The sequence below is a fragment of the Bactrocera latifrons genome, unplaced genomic scaffold, assembly GCF_001853355.1.
Source record: "Bactrocera latifrons isolate USDA-ARS-PBARC rearing strain unplaced genomic scaffold, ASM185335v1 scaffold_285, whole genome shotgun sequence".
NCBI classification, from domain to species: Eukaryota; Metazoa; Arthropoda; class Insecta; order Diptera; family Tephritidae; genus Bactrocera; species Bactrocera latifrons.
In genome coordinates, this window is record NW_017536463.1 from 259,910 (window position 1) to 278,471 (window position 18,562).

Sequence of the window (18,562 nt, forward strand, 5' to 3'; positions counted from 1 at the left end):
GTACAGGTTCATTAGACGACTGCATGTTATGGCCTCCGAAGAATTTATATATTACTAGTAATTTGATAGAGCCTAATTATTACCAGTAATGTGATTATGAGAAGAACTGAATTTCAAGGCTTGTAATATGAGGACTAACTCGCGGTGGTTATTCGGTGCTTTCACTTAAGGAAGATAGGCATTATACAAATTGTAGATTTAAATTATGAATGTATTTAGATGGATTGTCAATAGTTTGACTAAAATACGAATATATAGAAAATGTGCTAATTTTTACTAACAATTCCTTGGCAACAAGCATTTGGAATTTTGCACAGGTCTCTTTCAAATTCAGGCAAGAGTTATTGAAACACAAAATTTTTATTTTTTTCGAAGATCCGATTTTGACCACTTAGAGCATATGACCAATGAATTTAGCAATACATATATTTTATAACGATGGTATTAATATGCCCAATTTCGAAATTCGAAGTCAAGCATTTGCATTTTCGAAGATAACTTCGATAAATTTAGAGGTTACTTTCTACTTATGACTCATTTTCGTAGATCCGATTTGACCTCTTAGAGTATCTGGCCAAAGAACAGCAATATATTTTATAAGTATGATACTAATAAACTCAATTTCGAAATTCGAAGTTGAGCATTTTGCCTTTGGGGGGCTAACTTCGAAAAACTGAGAGATTAATTTTTATTTATGAATCAATCCCTTTTTTATTGGTTTTTTTCGAAGATCTGATTTAAGCTTTAGTGCATCTGACCAATGAACTTGGTAATATATTTCATAACGATGATATTAATATGCTCAATTTTGAAATTCGAAGTCAAATATTTCGACTTTCGACGTTCATTTCGAAAAACTGAGAGATTACTCTTTACTTATGACCCAATATCTAGTTTAGAAAAATGGTTTGATCTAATATCCTGGAAAAAATTTTACTTTATCATTGTGTATTATTATTGAGTGCTTTTAAAGGGAACTATGGACATTAAAAAATAATTTGTACTTATTTACCCTTTCCACTTTAATTTCAAAAACAATATTCAAAACAAATATTATTCGTTTTAATGATATACACACAAAAGTGTGTGCACATTTTACATACAGCTATTAGCAAACACAATTTGTGAATATTACTCATACGCCGCGTGGCACGCTGACAGAATTATATTGAGCGAACACTTAAACAAACAACAATTTTCGTTTTATTACAGGTAAAGTTAAATATCTGTTAACTCAATTAAGTTCTAAGTGATGCTAAAGTAAATATTTTAATAAAAAATAAATTTTATAGACTAGTGTATATTGTATTAGCTTTGAGTGTGCTGATTTCAGCTGAATGTTTATTAATGCGTAGTAAAAAATAAATTTTATATTTAATAGCAAAGTGCGATGAAGGACTGAAAAAAAAAGAAACGAAATTTTTTCACTAAATAATTTAAAAACTTGTTAATAATAGCACCGGCTTAAAGCACAATCTCATGACGTAACATATTCATAAAATAGTGTCACTAAAAAATTAATTCTTACTAATCCTGCACAGAGATCAACAGCGCTCTGTTACCTAAATAATACGTTTATTTAGAATTTAAATCGCTTATTATCTGCGATTATCAGTGGCAGTTTTTCTTACATTTTATATAAGTATCAGAGTAGCCATAATATAAAAATAAATATTTCAACCCACAATGTATTAAAATTAAGTGGACTTTATCATTGCAGTATTACCTTAACCAAGTGTGGAATAATATGCCTAATACATTCATTAATGCAACAACTAGGCTGAGCAATTATCCCATAAAGCCAAAGCGAGTGCTAAAGTGGATAAGCTCATTGCCGAGTGGGCTCCTCACTGAAATGTGATATTGAGTTTAAAGCAAAGTACACAAGATATCTTACATACTCATGTGTAATTCGGACTATGTAAATATGCTGGTACATAAATATTAAATGGGCGACATGTGTAGGAAGACATTCAAAGTGGCAATGCCTTAATAGGCAATAGTCAACAGCGGTACCTTGGAATCGAGGTATATTTATATGTTCTGTTATGTGCTTAAAACATATGTGTGGGGGTTATATATAAATTCTTGTATGTAAATAAATGTCGCGTCATGTCAACACCCACTTATTTACTTACGTCTTTGCCGATTTTCTATTTTCTTGCTGCTTTGCTGCAACACACACTGTAAAAAATGTAATTGTCGCGAAACTAGCAAAGAACTAGTTTAGTTAGGTATAATACTAGTTAACGTAAGTGCAAGATAGGAAAATATATAATGAATTCATATTTTTCGATGTTAAATGAAATTAATATTTTCGTGAAACTAGAATAGAACTATTTCAGTTGAGTACAGTACTAGTTAGCGTGAGTGAATTATATTAAAATATGTAATGATTTTTCGATGTTCGAAAAGTTGAATGAAATCAATATTTTCGCGAAACTAGTGCCGAACTAGTTGGGTTAGGTACAGTACTAGTTAGCGTGAGTGCAAGATATGAAATTATATAAAGAATTTATGTTTTTCGGTATTCGAAAAGTTAAATGAAGACAATATTTTCCCGAAACTAGTGCCGAACTAGTTGGGTTAGGTACAGTACCGTACAAATTGGGACAATTAGGTGTAAAATGTACTAGTCTTCTCTATGATATCGTACTTTTTAGATATGCATACTCGTAAAAAACGCTTAGATATATGTATATATGTATACTATATCACACTTTACCATTGTTATTACGTTTTGTGGCCTCTAGCTTGTAGCGTGTGATTTTATAATATCGTAAAGGTATTCTCTTTACACACTAATCTAATTAATTAATTATTCAAGTGCTAACCACAAGCGATTTCTTGTGAATTGCATGGTATTGAATTTTTATGACCATACAAAACAACATACATATGTTTCTATATATGTGCAGATGCAAACGTGATAAACAGATTTCCAAACCAAAGAAATCATAGCTTTGTAGTTAAAAAAGCAATTTTCAAGGAAGGTAAAAGCAGTTTAAATTAGCAGAAAAAAGTTTCCAATATTTAATTTTGTAAACATATTTTTTTTAGATTGAGAAAATTTAACAGTTTTTCTTCACTGAAAACCAGAAGCTTTCAAACAGAAAGCAATCGAAGCAATAAAAATGTATAAAATTAGAAAAAATATCTACACATAAGGTATTTTAATGGATATTGTTGCTGTTTTTGTTTTTTGTCGAACAAATTGATATTAATTTATAAGGCGTGTTTAGTAGTCTTATATTGATTACAATTGCTTTTATATACAAATACGCATACATGTATTTTCCTACATATACATTAGTATACATATCGTCACTTAAAATACAAAATAGCGAAACTTAACTTTTCATAAGTTTACAGGCCAAGGAAAAACGATATCATGAAACCACTCCTATTCGGGATTGGTTATAAAATGGTTATATATTGGTTATATCTGAGAAGAGAAGCTTGAAATTTAACGATATTACATATGTAATATGAAGTAGTGAATCGTAAGCGATAAAAAATTCAATTTCCAGCTTTTGGATGATAAGTTGTTTTGAATTTCAGGCCTAAACTACAAAACAGCGTATCGTCAAAAAATTCAAAATTGAGTTTATTTTATTGATAACTATTCACCGCATCATATTTTATATAGGTATAAAATTTTAGCTTGTGCTATCCCATATAACAATTTATAATCAAAAATCAAATTTCGTTTCTATACAAATTGTTTTTTTTTTGTCCATCTTTTGCAAAATTACGAAAAATGATATTATGTTATTTTGTACTTCTGTTGCCCATATATATGTTTGTATATGTGCTTCCTTTGAATTATGTGCTCCATTGAGTGCGAAATTATAAAAACAGTAATCATCTTTCTCGTTTTGCCATGTTTTCTGTGTCCGCCGGTGATTAATTGACAGTTTTGCCAACAAATTTTGGCAACACAATACTGCGAGAGTAATATTTCATATAAATATCTTTTTGCTTTTTATTTAATGTGCGCCATTACTACTACCTAATTGTTTATTTATTAATATTCTTTTGTTGTGCAAATGCTTTTAGTGTAATGTGTGTGAGGTTAAAGGAATAAACTCTTAAAAAAAGCAATGCCTACCAATTTATAGACAAAAAGTGAAAAGTGTTCAAGTAACCATTCGATGAGTGTTTAAAACATACATAAAGATTTATTTATATGTTCTCAAAAGCTCCACATTCAACATTAACTTCATTTTGAAGCTGCAAGCGGTTCGTAAGAAATCGGTATACTACTTTGAGCAAAAAACGATCAAGATTTTTTTGTAATTTAAAATTCTAAATTTATTTTTCAAGACCTATATAGTCCCCCTCAAAGTAATCCCCTTGGCTTCAATACATTTCTGCCACTGCCAACGTTTTTCCAATCCTCGAAACAGTTGTTAAAATCAAGTTCCGCAATATCCTTCAATGATGCGGTTCAAATTTAATGGCTTCAATTGACTCAAACTTGTCACACGGAGCTAAATCAGGTGAATACGGTGGTTGCAACACGATTGGCGAAAAACTCGCGGAGAATTAATGCAGTATGCAAGAATTAATGCAGTGCACTATCGTGGTGCAAAAATCAAGAGTTGTCGGTTCATACTTCCGGTTTCTTTCTATGAATATTCACATAGTATTCCTTGCTGACTGTTTGGACGGCCGAAGAAACTCGAATAATCGAAGAAAACTGTCAAATGTTTTCTTCCGTTTCGGCTTACCTTTGCCACGATATTCGGCCGATTGAACGTCTATTTCCGAGTCGTAAGCATAGGTCCAAGATTCAGCCAGTAATAATATGTTTCATAACATCCTGCTAGTCAGATAGCATTATTTAGCAGACATTTTCACTTTTCTTAAGCTCAAATGATCCTTCGAAATGGTTTGCACTGATCCTGACTTTTAATCGTCGATTCTCAAGCACTAATTACTTTATTTATTGGCTTGTCGATCATCAGTTGATATTTATAGCCGTACTGAACGTGGTTCCTCGTCAACACTTTCTCGACCCTCTTTGAATAGTTTGTACCAATCCAAAACACTTCCTCGCGACAAACAATCATCATCGAAGGCCATTTCCAATATTCTGAACGATTCGGCAGCACAAATTTGATTCCGCACACAAACTTTAAAGGAGCTTCTTTGTTGAATAATTTCAGCTGAATGCACCTTATGTACTTCAGAAAGACAAGCATATACTAAATATTAATGGTTATGTTGATGCGACATGTGACATAGAAGTCATTGACACTCATTCCAACTTCGGAAAGATATTTCGGTTTTTTGCACAAAATTAAATTATAAAGTCTTACTATTTTTTGTCTACGGTAGTAAGTGTTGTTGCTGAGCATCTAATTTGGTTACACCGATTCCTTTGAAATTTCCAGGCTAGATTTTGTGGAGATATATTCTCAAATGTAAATGCTTTCTATGCCCTTGGTTGACCTATGTGCCATAGTGATCCGATCCTGATCAATTTCTTTGAAGATTGTATCTTTGACTTGAGTTATATTCATTGCCAAATTTTTTTAAGACATTTCGTCTAATTGTAGAACTTTATATACAATCATTTAATTTATTTATTTTAGACATATCTTAAGCAAGGCCAAGAAAATAAAACCGGTTAAGTTCCAATGTGTGGTACTAGATCGTTTTGAAAAATCCTATGGAGTTCTAACATCTCGACTGTACCCAAAGTACACATTCGATGCAAATATCTCATCCATGCTGGGAAGTTTGGGATCATATCAGAGGAATATATATATATATACATATTATGGCATCAGTAGATCCACAGTCATAATTTGTTATTTAAAAAGCCTTTCCTGTATTATCAGTGAAAACAACTATAGTCAACTTCAGTGTTCTGGAAGTGAAATGTATGTAGATATGTTATTAATTTGAACTATGTGGTATAGTTCAGATGGTGGAGTCAATGACTTTTTTAGGACCTTAAAAATGCAATGCAAAAAACATATATCTCAGTTTGGGCCGAACTTTATGTGCGCCACAAATACTGCTTTTCTAAATATTTCTTCAATATATAATCCTGTTTTTAGGTCATTAATAAATTTATTTTTTCTTGTTTATGTGCATCCTCAAATTCGTATATATTTGTATATATTTGCCATAAATTGCTATAAAATTTGTAGTCTGCCATAAAATGGATACATATGTATATACTTCCTCAAATAAAAGTGATGTGAATCCAAACAAATATTTCACTTTGAGTTATGTACATACACACACATACATATATATCATACTAAATACGAAATAGTCATTACTCAGAAACGTTTCTGTTTTAATTCACCGAATATTTACTTCACACCATTGCAGCAAATAATGCAAATTTATAGACAAACGTAAACTGTGCTCGTAAATGCGCGTCAAACTGATTGGTTTTGTTTTTCGAGTTCCGCTCCGAACATGTACTGTTGACCTTCACTTTAGTTTACGACGCGTAAAGGTATTCATAATAATTGATATTGGAAGACTGCCTGATTAGCTAATGCCTATATGGCGAATATCTCTTGAGTGAATTGGCTTGTTGTATAAAACAATACGTAATCCCTTCAACATCGATAACGTTTTTAAAATCTCATAGACTTCATCTTCCATATTTCTTACAGCATAAAATCATGAGTTCAATTTTGAAAGCAGAAGTACAAAAATTAGTCAAAGTGGTAGGAAGCCAATCCTTTTGTCCATTGTCACTATTATTATTATTTTWCTTTATTTCCGGAAATAAAGACTTACGAAAACGTCGGTGATTTTTCTTTGTGATTGCTTACATTAAACTTGTTTATATTTTCTATGTTAATCCGTAGCATTTGTGCAACAAACAAATTTCTTGGAAAAGGGAAATTTTGGAAGAAACATGCATATAATTCAATTGTTTATTTTTTCTTTACTGAAACAAATATTAGAACGACATACATATGTGTCTTTTACAAAATTTGAAATGTTTGAAAATTCGTATTTTGAGATCGAAACGCGAATACAAATTTACATCTATAATATCTTTGAAAGCTATTTTATGAATGAAAAATATTAGACTATGGTGGATACTTTTTGAAAACCCAAAAAATTATGGAGTAGTAAAACACATTGAAAATTTAATATAAAATAATAAAAATTAAGGAAAATTGATTTAAGGGCGATCGGTGATCGGGAAGGTGGAAGAGGTAGGGCATGACTGAATTTAAAGAGTAAACGAACAAAGAATTTCTCTCGAATTTTGTATTTTTAACAAAATTTCGTCTGCGGAATCGTTGGGAATGTTAGAAGAGGCTTATGGTAATTTAGTTTTATTAAAAACACAAACCGACGAGTGGTACAAACCTTTAACGACAAAACATTAGAGACATGCCTCGTTCTTGACGACCTTCGACCTCTTCAACTGATGGAAATACAGGTATTTTTTTTTAAAGAGTACAAGTTTTAAAGCCAACAACGCAATGAATACCATCGATCAACCACCGTAGTCAAGAGATTTGGCACCATATGATTTTTTGTGCTGCAAAGAGAAATTGTCTTTCCGTGCAACGCGTTTTCAGTCGATGGAAAAGATAAAAATAAAATTCGCTGAAGGACCTGAAGGTTAATAATTAAATTCTTTGCGATTAATTAACAATTTCTGGGTGCTGTTTTGTCACAATGAATGACAAAGTTGTAGATTATGAGAGATCTAAAACGTTCATACCTTTTTCCTATAATCCCCAAATTTAACAGAAAAATTTAATTATACAAATTAACCCCAACAATTTTTTTCACGAAAGTCTGTGAAAATTTCCTTCCTATGTCCCAAAGACTATTTAGTTTTTTATTTAAGATATTAAGGAGGGACAACTCTCACGTCAAAATATAATATTTTTCGAAATATCTACTTTCTAATCGCATAAAAAATATATACATTACTCCAGTAAATTTTCAAAGAAAATTCAAAAAACCACAATCATAATCCGCAAATTTTAAAAATAATACCATGCTTTGATCCCAAAGATCAGATTTTGGTCAAAAACTGATAACACTTTAGAAGGAAAGTTATAAATATATAGAATTATTATCTTTATCTCCTTAATGAAGTAAACACAGGCGAATAAAGATTAGTTTGCACCCAAACCAGCCCTTTATCTATATTTCTAGCTGATAATTACAAAAGCATCTATGTATTTATATACATATCTGATACAATACAGTTATAACTAACATAAGAAAATACTAATCAAAATACTTCCATTTTTAGAGAGTTTTACGTCACCTTTTGAAAAGCAATAAAAGGAAAGGGGAAAGAATGGCTCCACTTTTAGGAGCAACAGCTCGCAAATAATGTCTGCAAACACACTGCGTTGGCAATAAAACCCAAGCAAGTCAATTAAAAGCTATATTTAGACCATCCATCCAACAGGACGTCGCAAAATATTGCCTCTTATATGAGTTCACCCTTTGAGGCGCGTCGAGCCGAAGCAGCAAAAGAAAATGTTAATAAAAGAATACCGTATACCCTTGCCGTTAACGGTGGAGGAATATCGCATCGCACAGCTGTATATGATAGCGGTAAGTGAGCGAGTGGTGTGCGCGTGTTGTGCGACTGTAACGACCGCCGACAGCGGTGAAGCCAATCAAAACACTAAAGCAGCGATTATAAATCATTTTATTTCATTCAATTATATGTACATTCTGCCATGCCATATTTCTTATTGCACACTTTGTTTTGAACCTATAGAAAAAAAGTCGCGAGGAAAGTCATGGCGAGGGCAGCGGCGTTGAAATTATCATTAATGAACCCTACAAAGACGGGCCCGGCGGCAATGGACAGTATACGAAGAAAATCTATCATGTTGGCAGTCATCTACCCGGTTGGATAAAAAGTGAGTTAAATTGCAATTAAATGAACTATTCAATTAAATGTAATGAGTGCCACCACTAATTACCCATTTACTGGGGCGCTTTTCTTGTATTCATGCTGAATTATGGAACGTTTGTTTTCGTCGTACAGGTTTATTGCCAAAGAGCGCATTGACGGTGGAGGAGGAGGCGTGGAATGCCTATCCATATACACGCACGCGCTACACCTGTCCGTTTGTGGAGAAATTCTCGCTCGATATTGAAACATATTATTTTCCGGATAACGGTTATCAGGATAATGTGTTCAAATTGAGCGGCAGTGATTTGCGAAATCGTATTGTGGGTAAGTGATGATAAAACTAAATTTTGAAATATATGAATTTGCACTTAATTAAGAATGGAAGGTTAGCATTTGAGGGTTAGGTTATATCTGGGTTCTTCCTTAAGTCATGCAATACTCATTATTCTTAAGTAGGCTCCCTTTTATATTTCGGGACTTGGCAACCATATTATTGCAATTTAGCAACTCATAACTTTATCGTAAAGGTTGACATTACTTAGAACGTTTTGTCCTAAGAGCGCAACCTGTGATGTTTACAGTAACGTGAAATATTAATTTAGGCCAAAAAATGGAATTAAATTGTGAAAATTTTTCTGCCATTATTTACTGCAACTTTCTACGTAGATTAACTCAGAAACCATGCATCATTTTACTTAAATAATTTTTTGGCGATAAAGCTTTACCAAAGGCCAGATTTTATCGATTGTACAGTGAACCCAATGGAGGCCGCAGATCATTCCAAGATGGATTTCATGTAGGTCGTTCAAAAGCAGTTTTTTTCAGGAAACTATTGATGATGTGCGCAAACTAATATAGTCAGATCATCATGTGACCTTTCGTGAGATGGAGGCAATTGAATGAACATTTGACTGTAAAAGAATTTTGTTTTGCGTTGGATCCCACACAACTAAAGCGCTAAAAAAAAAAAAAAAAGAAACAAACACAAGTGTGTATATGACGGAAGAAATGTTAAAATAATAGGATAGCTATGGTTCGAAACACGTCTTTGAAATTATGAGAGATGAGTAATCGCATGATACCAAAAATAAAGATGAATTGATTGCATTGGTGTTTCAAAGTGAGCCGAGTCCAACAAAACGCGCATCAAGCAGCTCCAAGCAAATTATTGCCTTATTTTTTGGAACAAGTGAATACACATATCTCCGGCATATCACCACAACAACGCGGAACAAAAAAATTTTGATGGTGTACAATCATTAAACTGTTGTCTGTCGAGAAATCAGGAAACCCAAAAATTGAAGACGGATCATTCTTCACCACGACAATGCGAGCTTTCAAACAACGATTGAGACAACTGCATTTTTGAGCACTCTAAATATCGGTTTCTCCGTTCGTACGAAACTAAGAAGCCAAGGTTCTTCGACACCTGAATAGGTGTTTGATGCGTTCAGAATTCATGTTTTTGAGATACCTCACTCTGAGTAGCAAAAGTGCTTCAGAAATTGGTTCACACGCATAAAGAGATCAATGATTAAAATTTGTTTTTTTTTTCTTCTCAAATCCCGAAATACATATAAAAGACAACCTTCGTAACATAAAAGCAGCATTGTAGTAGCAGCGATTCATGGAAGTAATCATATATCGGAAAATTTTATACCTATCGACGGTTGTAGACATGTTTTATGATATATAGATTTCAACCTTACGAATTCTTATATTTGGAATGTCTTAAAATTACGACGAATACCTTTCAGTTGAAGAAATAAGTCAAGCATCATAAGAGCAATGTAAGATTCCTGAGTACCGCCGAAGTATTTGGAATTAATAATGTTGATATTCACGGTTAAATATTTTACGGTATTTACAAGTCATTTTGCCAAATCTTTCCGCAAGTTATTTCTAAGTAAGTTAAGAGAAATGTTTCGGACATTATTCTCATCACTAAAAACATGGGCTTTAAGCCTGAATGAATCGTATAATGAGATTATTGCTTCAAGTGCTTTGAAAGTCGTCTAGATTAGATAAAATATACCCGGTTAATACCGAATACTTTGTAATACTTTATATCGAATTAAGTAAAATGGTTAGGAAAAATATCAAAAAAGCACATTTTTTATTTAGATACATTTTAACAGAATTGAATATAATAATATCAAAATCACAGCAATGGATGTCTCTTCGGAGCTCAGTAACCAATCAGCGAAATAATAGGTTTTATTCTACTGATAACATTGATAGCAGCTATTAATAACACTAGCCATATTCTGTACCTCCCAAATTTAATAGGTAAAAGTGTGCTTTCATAATAATATTAGTAATAATCATCAATAGTTATTTTGCACTACACAAAGCTTGCTTCGAGATAGTTCTACCACATAACCTCTACCACAGTATTGAAAAAATTGACCACAAACAATTAAACTCGCGCTCAAATCTCTACATATGTATATACTCTTCTGCTTAACTCCACAGACGTCATCGATATAGTGAAGGATCAACTATATGGCGGAGATTATGTAAAGGAGGAGGATCCAAAGCTCTTTGTATCTGATAAGACAGGACGTGGTCCGTTGGGCGAGGAATGGCTAGAGGAATATTGGCGCGAAGTTAAGGGCAAAAAGCAACCCACCGCTCGCAATATGTCGCTTATGTGCGCCTATAAAATTTGCCGCGTGGAATTTCGTTATTGGGGTATGCAAACCAAATTAGAGAAATTCATACACGATGTGGCATTGCGGAAAACAATGCTGCGTGCACATCGGCAGGCATGGGCCTGGCAAGATGAATGGTACGGCCTGACAATTGAGGATATACGTGAAATCGAGCGACAAACACAATTGGCGTTGGCGAAGAAAATGGGTGGTGGCGAAGATAGCGAAAGTGATGTGGAAGATGGTAAGAGCGTGAAGAAATTAAATACATTTTTAATATCATTTTTAATTAATTAATTTGTCTGATTTACTTTTAGCTGACAGCGTGGCGGACTTGCATGGCCGACCGATTACTGGCAGCACGGGCAGTGAGCGTCGAAAGTCTAGTGGCGCGCCACCACCAATTGTTACCCAAGAACCGCCAAGCGCTGAAGGGACTTCGGATGAGGATGAAGAGGATGCGGCTCAGGAAGTGAGCGCGCGCTCACGCTCCCAGAGCATACAAATGACAAAATCGAAATTCGGTTCGAAGGGCGCGCTACACTCACCGGTTGGTTCGGCGCATAGCTTTGATTTACAGGTGTGTTGTGTTTCTTTTGGCAAATTTTTGTCTTTTTCTGTGTTTTCTGTGCTCTTCAATATTTGCAATGTGTATGTCTAAATATCTAAATGTGCTTTATGTGATCAAGTTTTTATATCGTGCTTTTAACTGTGCGTATAGTAATTTGAAAATCTTGGAACTTGGTGAAAATTTTCCGAAAATTCGAGATTGCAAGACAGATTATTATTTTTTTTTGTTTGTTATAATTTAAGATTAAGGAAAAATTTTGCCAAGCTTACTAAAAAGCGTCAAAATCTATAATGTAGATACTTAAAACTTAGCAGTCGGTAGAGTAAGACCCGGAAAAGCCTTATCTTTAGTTAAATGATTAACCGTTTTTTCTTAGGGCTTACAACGATATCCTTTCGCCCTCTAAAGACCTCCTATAGTACAACTGGCTTAACTCCTCTATTGTAGAAAAACAAAGTTTGGATGATCAATAGGAAGTGAGATTCTTTTTACTCCCTGCAGTCACCTGCTTGCAGCGGAATCGCCTCCCAGGAACTTAAAGATGTCCTTCCTCAACTATGTCGACGATAGAAAAAAATACACAGACCAAGCTTCCCTGACCGCCATTCACAGTGTAGCCATTAACACCTTCGCTGACTCCCTCTCAGTGAATGGCGTACTCGGGGTCAAAACACTACCCATTGCAAACGAAGAGCTCCTATTGCCACAAGAATCGAGAGTGATACTTGCGCAGCTTCGTTCAGGATATTGTAGCAGGTTAAGTTCCTACTTATCCAGAATCGACCCTGACATATCAAACATAGTCCAGCATGTAATGATCCACCGCATCACACTAACCATATCTTTGCATGACTTGCTAACCCTAGACATCTGACACCCCTCTCCCTATTGTCCGAACTCTTCGGAACAGAAAAGTATCTGAGCCTATCGCAGGAAGACCTCGATGACAACTTATCTAACACCTACCATCCGTAATATAGGTAACCGTTCAACACTATTTTAGTAATGAACAAATTTTTAATCCCTCCCAAAAAATTTTTGATGTAGTAGGTGAACTCAACCGATTAAATGAATTCAGAGAGAATGATGAAAGAATAACTCAAATATCCAGAAGATTCGTTTTTATTGCCTTTACCAAGCCATTTTCAAGATTTTCGAACACCATATCGCTCTCGCTTTCATTTTAAAAATTTTTCTTACTATTTACTTTACATTATTTATTTTAATTGTTTTATTTAATATTTTACAAAAATTAAATCTTTTTAAAGCCGCATGCTAAGAATGTTCTACACAAAAACGTAAGTTTCGTATAATTATAGTATGACAACTTATTTTATTAGGGTGTTCACTAAAAGTTTACTTTTCAAGTTTCAAATTAAACTAAGTCTAGATTTGATTAAAGCTATAAATATACTTTTATTCATCAATAAACACCACTTACAGGTTGCAAATTGGCGTATGGAACGACTGGAAGTGGACACCAAGTCCAATTCTGATGAAGAGTTCTTTGATTGCGTTGGTATGTATTACTAAAAGCTTCACTCACTCGTTGCCCATCTAAGTGCTGCATTCTTTTTCCATCTTTCAGATACCAATGAGACCAACTCGCTTGCCAAGTGGAGCTCACTTGAATTACTCGGGGAGGGTGACGACAGCCCGCCGCCAAGTAGTGGCATTGTATATAAAGACAGTCAAGAAGACAGTATTTTCAATCAAGACTTCCTAATGCGCGTCGCCTCGGAGCGTGGCAATAAGCGACAGCTGCGCTCCTCCGCTAGTATAGATCGTAGTCATGACGCATCGCCGCCAGGTTCGCCAGGCACACCTTCCTGTTCCACCACCATACTAATACTTGTAGTGCACGCGGGCAGCGTTTTGGGTGAGTAAATTCATCAAATTTTAAATTATGACACTTGTAAATTAATTTCTTGTTCTTCTTATTGGTTTTAGACGCCACCAGCGAGCTGACCGGCAAGAAGTCAGACATTACCACATTTCGTGGCGCTTTCGAGGGCGTTATGCGTCAACACTATCCTAGTCTGCTGAGTCATGTTACCATCAAAATGGTACCATGCCCTTCCATCTGCACCGATGCCTTGGGCATACTTTCTAGTCTTAGTCCATACTCGTTCGATGCCTCACCGTCGGCTGTTGATATACCAAATATAGCTGATGTACCGATTGGCGCCATACCATTGCTTTCTGTGGCCTCGCCAGAATTCCAAGATACCGTTAATAAGACAGTGACTGCAGCCAATATAGTCTATCATGAATTCATCAAGTCTGAGGAGGGTCACGGTTTCGCCGGTCAAGTGGTAATGCTGGGTGATTCGATGGGTTCGCTGTTGGCCTATGAAGCGCTTTGCCGCGGTAACGGTTCGGATGGTGGTGGTAGCCGATCATCGCGTACCGATGACGATGAACGCTTCAATGATTCCGATTTGGATGCTAAGCGGTTGCTGGTCGCACCTTCACCGCGACGTCGTCGGTCCTCTTCGGGCGATTCGCGTGGCAACAAATTGGATTTCGAAGTTGGTGATTTCTTTATGTTCGGCTCACCGCTCTCCATTGTATTGGCCGCGCGTAAGCTGCATGATGCTAAGGCGGGTAAGTGACGCAAAGCTTTACAAAATGAAACTCTCTTGTAAGCATTATATTTTCCGCAGCGCTGGCACGGCCGAACTGTAATCAAGTGTACAATCTATTCCACCCTACCGATCCGATTGCTTCCCGTTTGGAACCACTGCTCAGCGCTAGGTTTTCCATGTTGGCGCCAGTGAATGTGCCGCGTTATGCCAAGTATCCACTGGGAAATGGACAGCCGTATCACTTATGTGAGTTTAAAATAAATTATAAGTCATTTCAAGTTTTACTTTTTGAACTTTTATTCCAATCAGTGGAGGTTATCCAATCCCATCCACAACATTTCAGTGAAGCCAACAATATTTTGGGAAACAGACGTCTGTCGGATGCCTCAATGCAAAGTACTATTTCCGGTCTCATTGAAAATGTATCGCTAAGTACAATCCACTCACGTAAGTTGCTTGCGCAAACCAATTTAGAAACCTCGAAAACAGCTTTTAAAACTTGATTTTGTAATATTAGTAGAATTCCTTATTTATTGCTCTACTGAAAGGCTTGTTTGGTATCTTCATATCAATAATGTGTCATACTTATCTCGGATTTAGCAATAATTCTCAATTTATTTGCAGTTCAAATGAAATGGTGGGGCACAAAACGTTTAGACTACGCCCTGTATTGCCCAGAAGGGTTGAGTAATTTCCCGGCTCACGCCTTGCCACATCTATTTCACGCGAGTTATTGGGAAAGCGCGGATGTCATAGCGTTCGTTTTACGTCAGGTGAGTTTGAATTTTTGGTACACAATTTTAGAAGTAAACTTTGTTGAGCGAAAGATAAATTACTTCACCTAACTCCGAGAACATCTACTCTTTATTGAGAAAATTTAATCAATCCAATGATACTGATCGAAAAGTTTACTCTATGACGACGAAATCCATCATATCATAATCCACTATCCACTTATATCCTTTACAGATTGGCAAATTTGATGGCATTCCATTTGTCGGGTCAGCAGACGACAAAGACACAGTCACCTTCCATCCCAGTCAGCCACGAGAGAAATGGATGAAGAAACGTACTTCGGTAAAGCTGAAAAATGTTGCGGCTAATCATCGTGCTAACGATGTAATTGTTTTGGAGGGACGCGAACAACGTCTCAATGCACGTTTCATGTACGGACCGCTGGATATGATCACACTGCATGGCGAAAAAGTCGATATTCATTTAATGAAAGATCCACCAGCCGGCGAATGGACATTCCTTGCCACCGAGTTGACCGATAAGAATGGTCGCATCTCATATACCATACCGGAACAGGTATCGCTAGGCTATGGCATATATCCGGTGAAAATGATCGTACGTGGCGATCATACATCGGTGGACTGTTATGTCGCCATTGTGCCACCAATGACCGAATGTGTGGTTTTTAGTATTGATGGTTCCTTTACGGCGTCCATGTCGGTGACGGGGCGTGATCCAAAGGTACGCGCTGGCGCGGTTGATGTCTGTCGCCACTGGCAAGAGTTGGGCTATTTGTTGATCTACATTACGGGCCGCCCAGATATGCAACAACAACGTGTAGTATCCTGGTTGAGCCAGCATAATTTCCCGCATGGTCTGATCTCTTTCGCCGACGGTTTACTCACCGATCCGCTGGGTCACAAGACAACTTACTTGAATAATTTAGTGCAAAATCATGGAATCTCAATTGTGGCTGCCTACGGTAGCAGCAAAGACATAACTGTGTATGCGAATGTGGGCTTGCGTTCCGAGCAGATTTTCATTGTGGGCAAAGTATGTGCAAATTACGAACAGTTTGTGCGAAATGTCACTTCATTTTATTTTTCGGGTATTTTCAGGTTAGCAAAAAATTGCAATCAAATGCCACGGTCTTGAGCGATGGTTACGCAGCTCATTTGGCCGGTCTGCAAGTTGTGGGCGGCTCGCGTCCCGCCAAAGGTAATGCACGCATGGTAATTCCACGCGGTTGCTTCAATTTGCCCGGACAGACCTCAAATCCACGGCGTAGAAGGTAGGTTTATGTGAATGTATATCGGTTTGTGTTATGTGTCGTATTGTCGTAGTGAATACATGTATTGTAACACAAAATAGTTATATATATGTATGTATATTCGTAAAGGTATCGCTAGATTAATTATTGTGAATCAGTTCAGCTTTCATTAGTGGTGGGCATTCGCGTGGTTACAATGAACTTGTTTTTGATTTTTGAAATATGAAGCTCCGGTTTTTGAAATATAATTTTTGTAGACGCTATATTGTCTAACGTTTTTTTTACTGGAATCTGTGAACTATAAAAGATTAATAAAAACTATTTTGAGAATGCTTTCACCCCTGGCAATTATGACAACCATAATATTTTGAGTATAAAGCAGCCATCCAAAATTATATGGCAATTATTTCTTTAAAATTAAATATTTATGTGTACCGCCCACTTCTGGTCGTTAACGACCTGTTTAAAAAACATAGGAATCGTGGTCGCCGGGTAATTGCCTATGCAGATGATGTATCACTTATGGTCAATGGAAAGCTCCTGAATACCATGTATGTATATTAACTTCGTAACAAACTGGGCAATCGGAATTGGTTTCACCATCATCAATGGAAGACTTCCGTCTGCAACCGGTGGCTACGGTGAAATATCTAGGCCTCATTCTGGATAGGAAGCGAATATCGAACAGAGAGAAGAAAAAGGCATCGATTGTCTTATAATGCTCTAGAGAAGCCATTTACAAAAGGTGGCCCATTATGTTCCATGGAGTCTTTATGATGTAGGGTTCTCAGCATCGTTGTCAAGATTCGGGTCTTTTGACATGAGCATTGACAATTTTCATACCCAAAATATTAACAGAAATGTATTTAATCGGGAGATGTTGAGATTTTCTGCTATTTCTCTGATGCCAATACCACAAGCATAATTCGTGAAACTTGTTCGATGTTATCGTAAGTAATAAATGATTAACGACTTATATGAGGAAAGTTTTCGATGACTTAACGATCTTCACAGACCGCTTTGGGCCACTTTGTATTTTGTGATAATGTAGACCACCCGAAACACTTCTGCGACATTTTCGACGATTCCGAATTTTCCTATTTTAGACGCGCAAAGCGTTTCATTGCCAGCACAAACTAATTTAAAAGTCTTGTATTAGAAAAAAATTGGTTTTCAATTTTCTTTGTGTTGAAATTGAAATACTGGTATACACAGTCAGCAGCCAATTTAAATGTTACTCATATGCACCGTGCCGCCAACTTAACTTTTTTTGAACGAATTAGAGCATAAATTTTCTTGTGACCATGCCGAATTGTAAGCATAAATCACATCGCTAGTTGTACCGTTAATACGCACACCGGTGTAGGCATTAAAATATGTGTATATATGTGCATTAGTAAATTTGTATGCGAGTAAGTATGCGATGTAAAATGAATAATTAAGTCAAATTTGTTATTTGAATTGCGTTGTGTTTTCATTCGAAATTTTTCATTTATTTGGTGTTTTATTAATGAAAATAATTTTGGCTAATGCTTAAGTTTTTAATTGATTTTATTTGGTTGTGTTTCGAAAGCAAAATTGCAAATTAACACAAATTAATTTCATTTCTTTTTTATTTTTAACGTTCGGTTGAACAGCACCCCTTATGAGCAAATCGCAGACGAATGAAACTAAAATATAAGCATATAGCTACTAACCTGCATACATACATATAATATATATAAGTGCATTGATGTCTGAATTTGCGAGCTATGCTGACAATATCGATGTAACTGTATTATATATACACACGCATATTGTAAATTACTAACCAAGCGAATTTGATGAATTTATTTGTTTTATTTTGAAAAATATTTTAATTAA

At 35.6% G+C, this 18,562-nt stretch overlaps 1 protein-coding gene across 9 annotated transcripts in view; it reads left to right on the forward strand.

The window, feature by feature from the left end:
- Nucleotides 1-18,562, forward strand: part of LOC108970140 (protein retinal degeneration B) — a 44,780-nt gene that overhangs the window by 17,629 nt on the left and 8,589 nt on the right. For 6 of the 9 annotated variants that reach the window (XM_018935313.1, XM_018935315.1, XM_018935309.1 and 3 more), the window contains exons 2-15: nucleotides 8,263-8,571; nucleotides 8,741-8,885; nucleotides 9,014-9,205; nucleotides 11,357-11,779; nucleotides 11,853-12,115; nucleotides 13,375-13,404; nucleotides 13,550-13,625; nucleotides 13,695-13,985; nucleotides 14,057-14,713; nucleotides 14,773-14,940; nucleotides 15,004-15,141; nucleotides 15,319-15,467; nucleotides 15,664-16,482; nucleotides 16,548-16,720. In XM_018935313.1, coding sequence (XP_018790858.1) covers nucleotides 8,494-8,571; nucleotides 8,741-8,885; nucleotides 9,014-9,205; nucleotides 11,357-11,779; nucleotides 11,853-12,115; nucleotides 13,375-13,404; nucleotides 13,550-13,625; nucleotides 13,695-13,985; nucleotides 14,057-14,713; nucleotides 14,773-14,940; nucleotides 15,004-15,141; nucleotides 15,319-15,467; nucleotides 15,664-16,482; nucleotides 16,548-16,720 — 3,602 coding nt within the window. In that variant the 5' untranslated portion in view covers nucleotides 8,263-8,493. Of the gene's footprint in view, nucleotides 1-8,262; nucleotides 8,572-8,740; nucleotides 8,886-9,013; nucleotides 9,206-11,356; nucleotides 11,780-11,852; nucleotides 12,116-13,374; nucleotides 13,405-13,549; nucleotides 13,626-13,694; nucleotides 13,986-14,056; nucleotides 14,714-14,772; nucleotides 14,941-15,003; nucleotides 15,142-15,318; nucleotides 15,468-15,663; nucleotides 16,483-16,547; nucleotides 16,721-18,336 lie in introns of all 9 variants that reach the window. The other 3 variants (XM_018935316.1, XM_018935317.1, XM_018935314.1) reach the window with 3 other exon arrangements.